This window comes from Pygoscelis adeliae, unplaced genomic scaffold, assembly GCF_000699105.1.
Source record: "Pygoscelis adeliae isolate BGI_AS28 unplaced genomic scaffold, ASM69910v1 Scaffold27, whole genome shotgun sequence".
Classification (NCBI taxonomy): domain Eukaryota; kingdom Metazoa; phylum Chordata; class Aves; order Sphenisciformes; family Spheniscidae; genus Pygoscelis; species Pygoscelis adeliae.
This window is the reverse complement of record NW_008825410.1, coordinates 9597994-9606896: the sequence shown is the minus strand read 5'-3', so window position 1 is coordinate 9606896 and position 8903 is coordinate 9597994. Positions and strand designations below refer to the sequence as shown.

Here is an 8903-nt window from a genome sequence, read left to right as displayed (position 1 = left end):
CTCTTGATACATGTGAATAGCTTCTGTCACCCTATGGGGAGGTTATAACTCCTTCTATCTATTTTGATGTGTGATCCATGCAACCTACCAATACTTCTGATTATGGAAAAAAATATAATGAAAGCCATTGAAAATACACACAGAAGGATAACATTCTTACCCTTTAACTCTCTCTGGGAAGTTTGACAAAATAAATTTACAGAATCCAAACAATGTAACTGTATTTCTATGTTCAGGAAATGCCAATAATTGAAGGTGTAATGTTCACGAATCAACTAGTATGTACCGTCAGTATAACTAAAGCAAAAAGGTGAGTAAACTCAATTGTTCTGATAGAATTGTTCCTTCATGAAAGATACTAAATATTAACAGAAACAAGTCTCAAATTGTTTTTATTGGGCAGCTTTTCTCCAACCTGTGTCTTCAGAACTGTAAGTCCTGAATGATAATCTGTTTCTGGAACTCCCTAGAGTCAAGTCAGGTTGACAGCCAGTGTGCAGACCTGAGAGCAGAACTTTTGCTGTGATATTTTGAAACAAAAGGAAATTATAATGTTCTTCAGTTTAAAAAATGTTTTAAGCTGTCTTCTTCATTAAAAAAAAAGACAGTAATGTATAAAAACATAGCATCTTGGACATTTCTTAACATCTCAATTTAACATTAAGATGTCTCTTGTGACTTTGATTTTACTTACAGATTAATTAGTTTTCATCAGCAGGAGCTTCCAACTTCCCTCATCTTTACTACAGCATTTTTACTGTGACACAAGCTGCTGGAAGTTTTACTGGCGTTTTCAAATATATCCTGAGCACTTGCTGAGGGTGGAAGTTGTGTAACTAAGCAAATGTGTCGTGTGTAATTCAAAGTTACTGGTGCTGATGGCAACCTTTCTACTGACTGACCAGCTCCACATGAGTAAAGAAAAGTAAAAAACCCTCAAGATGGATCAAGTGCTTTCCTACAAACAACTGCATTCAGAATAGATGAAAAGCTTCTGTTTTTCCACACTTGGTCTTTCCAAATCATAATATCCTTCACAGATAGACCACAGAATTATACAAGCCCTAGCTGGAATAGGGTTTAGTCTTCAGAAATTCAATACATTTTTGCAAATATAAAAGTGAAGTTTCAATAAAATTGTTTATTGTGGGCTATTGCTAAAACAGATCCAAATCACACAAGCTGTGGGACTTCAAACTTCACTACAGAAGAGTGTTAACTTCACTCCGCAAAACCAGCCACCGCTATGGGAGTTCTGTCCACAGGCTAAAAAGTAGCATTAGCAGTTGAAACGTTCTCTAAATTCACTAGTCAATTACTGATAATCAATGAAATAATGAGAAAGAAAATCATCAAAATGCTTCTAGTACTTCATAATTATTTTATCAAACTGCTGTTTTTAAACGGTCAATATTAAATTGGATAACCATCACAAAACATGCTAAACGCAGGATGAATGCTCTGTTGGCCAGTAAGTGTTGTGTTGCCACAAACTGAAAATATTTCCTGTTGGAAGTTATGCATGACAAAACTGTGTATCTATTTTTTAAAAATAGCAACATGAAATTATGATAAATATCTCACTGGCTGTTCTTCAGAATGAAACTATTTATATCCAGGAAGGAAGGGATCAGATATGGCATCATCACAAACACAGGGAGTTCCTGATTGTATGGCTCCGATAGAGCTGCCTCGAGCGAGCGTCAGATCTGACAGGAGCATATGGGCTCCATGTGGCTGGTCTCAAAGCACGGTGGTTTCTTGGGCTCTGCATGCATTCCTGGGGACTACGTCTGGGAGAGTTCCTCAAAATCTTCCTTGCTGAAGGGTAACCTCATTCCCCTCAAAAACAGTAAGGGCAAAATTCTGTGGGAGAAATAACATGGGAGAAACTCCTCATCGATTTCATTCTCCTTAGTCACTGTAGGTGGGTTTTATTATAGGAGGGCATGTTCTGGCCCTTTGTACATTTTTGTGAAAAGTTGGCGTCACAAACTGCTGCTGTGATCCCTCTGCCACAAAGCTAAAATCTAGCCCTCTCGCTGGCATATGTTTCAGGGGAAACAACATATCTAACAATTTCAGCCCTAATGAAGGCAGAGATCTTTCAGATAAGAAAACTTCACATATATGCAGATTAATGGGAGTCCTAGATAAATGCTAGTCCTAGTCAACGCTTTCATCCTCGGCTTTATGATGCTTATAATATTAATAATATAATTACAGGACAGACAGGTGGCAAAACCTATTATTAAGGTTGCCTGACATTTCCCATAGCCAGGGCAGCCAGCTGCTGAGCTCTGCAGCTGATGGGCATCACCCACCCCAGTAACTAGTGTATTGAGCCTGACCAAGCTAAGGAGGACTGGCCATTTCTCCCCATGAGTGGACATCTGAGGTAGTCATGTATACTTGACTGCTGAACGCCGAGATTGTAATTTTTTTTCATTCTGACTTGATCTTGCTCCAGCTCCTTTTTGTTATGCAATGTTATGCAAACAAAATGTGAGTAAATTCAGGGTTTTCATCCTCCAGGCTAAGCGGTGGCATTGTGGTAGGACTCGAAGGTGAGATGAGTTTCTTGTTTGCGTTTTTTTCTTTGCTGTTTAAAGGGTGCTGATGTAAATGTGACTTCCATTTCACCAAGTTATAAAAAAATCCTTTTTTTTTTCTAGACTGTACCTCCAACAAATGGTTGTAGATGAGCAGGCATAGCCAAATAGTAGATTATATTTATGTCAGCTGGTCTTGTGGATGTCGCTGTGAGGATTAACTTCTGTTCAGTCACAGTAGTAGCCTGCGTTGTTAATTCGTTATTCCATGCTTGCCTCCACACTGACTCCACAGCATGGAGAAATTCACGCAAACATGCAAACACTGGAATAACTTTGTCTTCAAATCCTTCCTCAAATGTTCTTTGCAATGGTGCCCACCAAAAATTTAACAACAGCTGAGCTGGTGGTGAGCTGAGATTAGGGCTTATCTCGCTGACCTGTGCAGTTTCCTTGAACTCCCCTGGCACTGTAGCCAGTTGTTTCTTGTCTTAGGCTTAGATTGTTATCTGTCCTGTGGATCATCTTTTCCTCTCTTTGCTTAGTGTCTGACACAATAAATTTTTTGTCTGTAAGTAGAGCTCCTACGTGCTTATAATAATAAATATGATCATCTGGGGATGAATTAAGACCATGCAATAAGGGGAACAGATTCAAGTTGTTTACTAAAAGGATCTGTTTTCCAAGAACCCTCATTTCATTTGTTTCAGCAACTGGAAAGTAGGAGTTGAAGAAAGAGAAATGAGATTTAAAGCACTTAACTTATTCCCTGGAGCAATATGATTTATTCATGTCTTTGTCATAGAATGTTTTTGAAATGCAATGGTAAATGACTTGTACCTGGCTTTTTCGCTGGTAGTCATTAATACTGCATTTCTCATTTTTGGGGTTCCTGACTTCTGCAATTTGAGCCCATATGTTTTAAATACAGGATACGTGTGCCTAAAGTTAGAAGCTATGCTTTGAACCTAGGCAGCGCTATATAATAGTTTGAAAGCTATTGTCTCAAACTGGTCACTCAAAATTAATGAAATTAATGTTTAATGTGCTCTTGCTAGGTGAGAGCCCCCATGTGGAAAATTCAGGTGGCTCAATCCTCTAGTTCCCAGAGCTGCTGTAAAGATAGACAAGTACCTCTAGAACTGTTCCTGTATTGCTTTGAGGGCCGTATGAAAGCTGAGGAAGCATTGTAGTAATTCTCTCTTCAGAGGAAAAAAAATACAGTGGTGTTCAACGTGTGGCCCCAAGCACTGCACAATGAAGAAACAACCACGTTTTGCTGTTTGCTCAAGAGAATGGTCTTTTACACAAACGATAAAATTAGCAAATGGTCTAAATCCAGCATTCCGGCACCCTCAGGGAGCGGGTCATTCTGTGCAGCAACAGAGCTCAGGGGTTGGCCGGCCATGAACATTTAGCGTGCCTATGTACAGGAGAACTTGCTGGACCAGATTCTGCTTTTCAATACACTTTTGTTACTGCACTGTTTATTCTAGGCAAGCTGTGAAGTATACAAAATTACATCAAAGGCAATTGAGCTGGTTTTGGGGGGGGGGAAAAGTCCTTAAACTGTTATTTGTTTACTTGTTTAAAACACTCAGAATTCTTTTGTTTTGCAGATTTTCCCAAATTTGCTGTAGTTCATTAAAAAAAAAAGAGGGATGAAGCCAAGTGAACAACCTCCTTTAAAAAGAAAGCAAACTCTAACAGTTAAAGTAATTGCACTGGATGGCACTCACTATATATTTACAAGTCCCTGACTAGTTTTCATGGCCATGCGTGATGAATTTGTCATAGGATATGAAGTGAGCAGCATTTCTTGAAAATAATGCTTTATCATTCAAACATCAATACTTCTCAATAGCTGGTTAGAGGAAATATTTGCATAATATCATGAGGGAAATAAAGTTTATTCTAGTATTAAGGGACAAAAGGAAATTTTTGTTTGTGTTTTATTTCAGCTATGAAGAACTCTATATTAATAACATGAACCTGAAAAGCAGGAAGAGTATCTTCAGGAGCCAGGAAATTGCAAAGTGAAGCTCCCGCTGTTCTAATCTGGCACAGTGAGATTAATAACAAACAAAAATGTAGTTTTGTATTAAAGATGTTTATCATGGACCAAATAAGTCAAAGCCCAGAATTCTGTCAAGCAGTGCCTAACACTGATTTAAAGATCATAAAAAAATGAAAAACCAGACTAACATCTTGAATGGCAGCTTTTAGGCATTTTCTTGATATCAAAATTATCATAGTTAATTTTCAAAGCCTAAGTCAGTCAGTCTCGTAGACTCAATACAGGTTAACTGTGATAACTAAATGCTCTGAGTTTCCCTTGTTGATCTTAGATGCTGCAATTGCTTTAAAGCTGAACTTTCTAATTCCCCAAGGTGCTAATTCTGCTGAAGCTGAAGGTGGACAGAAGCTAGATTCCAGCTTGCAGTGCCACTCCATCACCTGCACAGTACAGTAGTCACAAAGGGGAAGCATAGCATCTATACTACTATACATCGTAGGATGCTACCTAGCCCTGCCTGATTGGACAGCTTTTCCTATGGTCTGCCTAGGTTCTTGAATGTAGGGGAATGGTTTGAAAACCTGCTTCGTGTTCTCCCAGCTGTCTGTAACACTGTCTGGCAAATATGTTCTGCTGCACTCAGGGTCTTCAGCAGCCACTCCATGGACTGGGTAACTGCCTCAGGTAATGCAAAAGAACACAAAATTCTGCAATATGGTAAAGCTGGATATGAAAGCAATTTAGAATTGCTTTCAACATGCCCTAAAGTACTGTATCTGCTACACTCTGTTTTTAATATTCTTTTCAGTGACCATTTTACCCAAAAATGTCTTTCTCTGCAACAACTGGGGGGTTCGCTTACCTTGTAACCACTAAGAAATGCAGGTTTATGCTTGACAAGATTGCTTACAGTTCTGCTGTTCACATAACAGCTGCAGCAATAAGCAGAACCAGAATAAGAGCTCTTACTCCATCCTCTAATTGGCAAGCTTCTACCTAGGTAAGCCATACCTCTTGAAATTTTCTGGATTTTCATGCTTTTCTTGTCTATTTTTGGTGTTTACATATTAAACTGAGTTGTCAAATGTCTGTTATAACTTCTTGGGAGGAGAATACATAATGGAGTTGCAAAGGCTAACAGGTAACTCCATGATAATGTTTGTCTTGGACTGCTTTCTTGATATGTCCCTGCCCCAACCTTCTATTTTCAATATTTCTTTACCTTAGAGTTGTGAAAGGGTGAATACTACATGTCCTGCTTTTATCAGTAACAGAGTAAGAGAGGAAAGGATATGTGACTGAAATTATGAAGTTTGTTCCGTAAAGGCCCAAGATATAAATACATTCACAAGGGATTTGCATATAAGTCTTAACTCTGCTTTGTTTCTCTGTGTGTCGCTTCTTCCATCTGCTCCTTTATGTCTTTTGGCTATGTGTCCAGACCTACCCGGACCTTCTTGTAAGTATGATCTACCCTATTTTCTTTGTTCTTTCCCCCTTTGATCATTTCCCATGGTTGTATATCTAAAAGTGTTTATTCTTTTCCTCCTATTTTTAGTTTATAAACAAAGAACTAAACAAAGATAATAGGAAAGTTTTTCAGAATGCTTACAGTCTTTTTCACAGTTCAGACTGATATCATGTTTTAAATAATCAGATTTTGGCCCTAATTAAAAACGATTTTTAAAATCTGCTCTAAAAGCATTCATTCTATACCAGTTCATAGTGTAAAAAAACAATGTAAATGTTCAGTAAGTGCATATACCTCCACAGCAAAATCCTTAGCAGCTTCATTTTCATCATGCACAAAGAACCTCAGTAATTCTAGTTTCTGTTAATTCTGTGGGTTTGCAGAACCATGAATTTGTCCCATTTGCAACAGAACTAAAAAATGTATTACATTTTATGCCACTGAAAAAATCTTACATGGAGAAGAGCAACTTTGTGGATTGGACCGGTGGCTGCTGATAGCAGCACTATCCTTCAAACTGTATCCCAGACAAATTTATCTAGTTTTTCATTTCCATGTTCTTATTTATTTTTATTAGTGAGACATGACACTCTGTTACACTTAAGTGAGCCCTGTAAAATTGTTGGAAGAAAAGAATACCAAAAGGAAGACTTGACAAAACACAGTCATCCAACCTTGATGGGAAGAACAAACATTTCCTGCTTAAGTTTTTCAGCACAGTGCCAGACGAATTTATTTTTTACTGTCTTGTTCATGTTAATATTTCCAAATTGTTGAGCTTCTGTCTGTGGTGTAGTTAGAACCATCTCTTATATTCCAGTGGACTGATAAAGAATGTGGTTTAAAAAGACAGAAAACTCTGTAATAGTAACCCAACTAGTCCAAAAGGTAGACGAAACCAGTACTCATACAGCAGTGGCAAAATTAATCTGAGTTTCTAGCTGTAGTCCTGTGATGTTTATGCAACAGCAGCTTTATGTGTAACGAGGTGGTGACTGAATCAGATTGCATTAGCTTTAGGGCGAATGTGGGCTTTAGAAGGGGTTCTTGCCCACCTCTAAGCAAGAAGAATCTTCAAATCTTGAAAAGTGATTGTGGGTACAAATCAGTATCATTTAATCCCAAAGTTTAGATGAAACATTAGACTTTCTTTCTCAATAGTTGTATGAAATGTTGACATGCAATTGAAATGCAAAAGTATTTAGGGATTTTGCCCATTATGAAAATCTCCTATATATTTTACAAAAAATATTTTTATTTACTTTATGTAGGTTTGTACAGATCTGTATATGCTGTTTATCACTACTTTTTATTAAGTTTATATTAAAGCACTGTGGACAGGAACTATTTTTTTCCAGCATACCTCAGTCTTCATGTACAGGCATTGCTTCCGAGGCAGACGTATTCTGGAGTTGGCCTCTGTCACTGTGTAAACCTGGTCTTCTGTTCTTTCAGACATGTTGTCAGTTGTAGCAATAGTTCTTCTAAGAGTAGTTCCTTAACCCACCAAAAAGCAAAAAGATCTGGCTTCATAGAAGAAACAAAGCATTTATCGCAAGACAATTTTCCATTGCTTTAGTACTTAGCCAGACTTAATTGGCGATTCATTTCTAGAAGCCTTCTTAACACCAGATTCCTAAGCTATTCATTGTCCTGTCAGTTCTAATGTAAGTGCACTAACAGGATGCACCTAAAAAACAGCCCACATTGGACACCAGAGTCCTAATGTAAGTGCACCCATGGTGCTCCCTGGATTCATCTGTTGTGACTCGTGACCTACAAGTCTCAATGACTACATTCTAGAAAGCAGTGTACCAAATTGAAATGTCTACCTACTTGGTCTGTAAGAGCCTCTCAGGTATCACTAAGTATATTTCATTATGCCCGGGTCTCTCCTAAAACCAATTCTTCCCCTAATAAGTTCTAATATAGGAATGGCAGAATTCTACCAGTTGTATGTTTAACAGATAAATACTGTAAACTATTACCAACTTTCACTTTTAGGAAAGTGGAATACTTTCTTAAGTAATTGTACCTACGGTGGACTGAGAGGCTGTTAGCATTTTTCCCAAAAGATAGGATTCAGTGAGTCGAAATTTGAACTTCTTACATGGATATATAAAGGCAGACAATGATCAGAGCAACCCAAGAGGAGAAGCAAGCTGCTTCTCATCTCTGAGGCTGTGAAAGCAAAGTATTAATAATAATTTTTACAGAATTGGAAGGAGGATGGCACAAGGCAGCGTGGTTCCTAATCTGTTCTCCTTCTACTAGACAGACAGCATGAGGAACATGGAGGGGGGCTGAAGGCATTGCGAACACACCACTTGCTCCAGCACGTACACAGTGGTTGGGAAGAAGGAGCACCAGTTCAGAAGTCAGCAAAGATGGAAAGCAAGATTAATGAATTATTGAAAGTTTGCTTTCTGGCATCCTATTTCTCCCCCCCGAGCATAAGCAAAAAACAGTTAAAATGTCTATTTAAACCACACCAGCTTAATCTAATCTGCTAACCCATTACCTCTGTTCAAACCTTCCCACCACGATGCCCCTAGCCAAGGCTAACCCGCCTGCCGGCACCGCTGTGCCCTATGCAGTGCTTTCTGAACAGCCATCCCGTGACTTTACAGTTTAGCTTATGCGTTACAGTCCGTATTTGCCCTCCTCATTAGAGACCTTTAGCAATTAAGCTTATCTTGTCATGGCATAAGAAAAGCTGATGAGTGCCTGTTTGGTGAGCCCCGGCCGCCGGCCGGCACACCGCAGGCTCTGTTCCCCCGGGAGGCGGGGGGCCCGGCCCCAAACACAGGGGTGCAGCCCCCCGCCCCGGGGCCAACCCTCTCGGGCACCCCGCAGCCCGGCG

General features: G+C 39.1%; 1 protein-coding gene across 1 annotated transcript in view; it reads left to right on the top strand.

Moving 5' to 3' along the window:
- Positions 1-1452: 1452 nt before the first annotated feature.
- The window catches only part of PRTFDC1 (phosphoribosyl transferase domain containing 1), a 56385-nt gene continuing 48934 nt past the window's right edge, over positions 1453-8903 (top strand). The window contains exons 1-2 of the mRNA XM_009330615.1: positions 1453-1471; positions 4901-5016. Coding sequence (XP_009328890.1) covers positions 1453-1471; positions 4901-5016 — 135 coding nt within the window. The remainder of the gene's footprint in view (positions 1472-4900; positions 5017-8903) is intronic.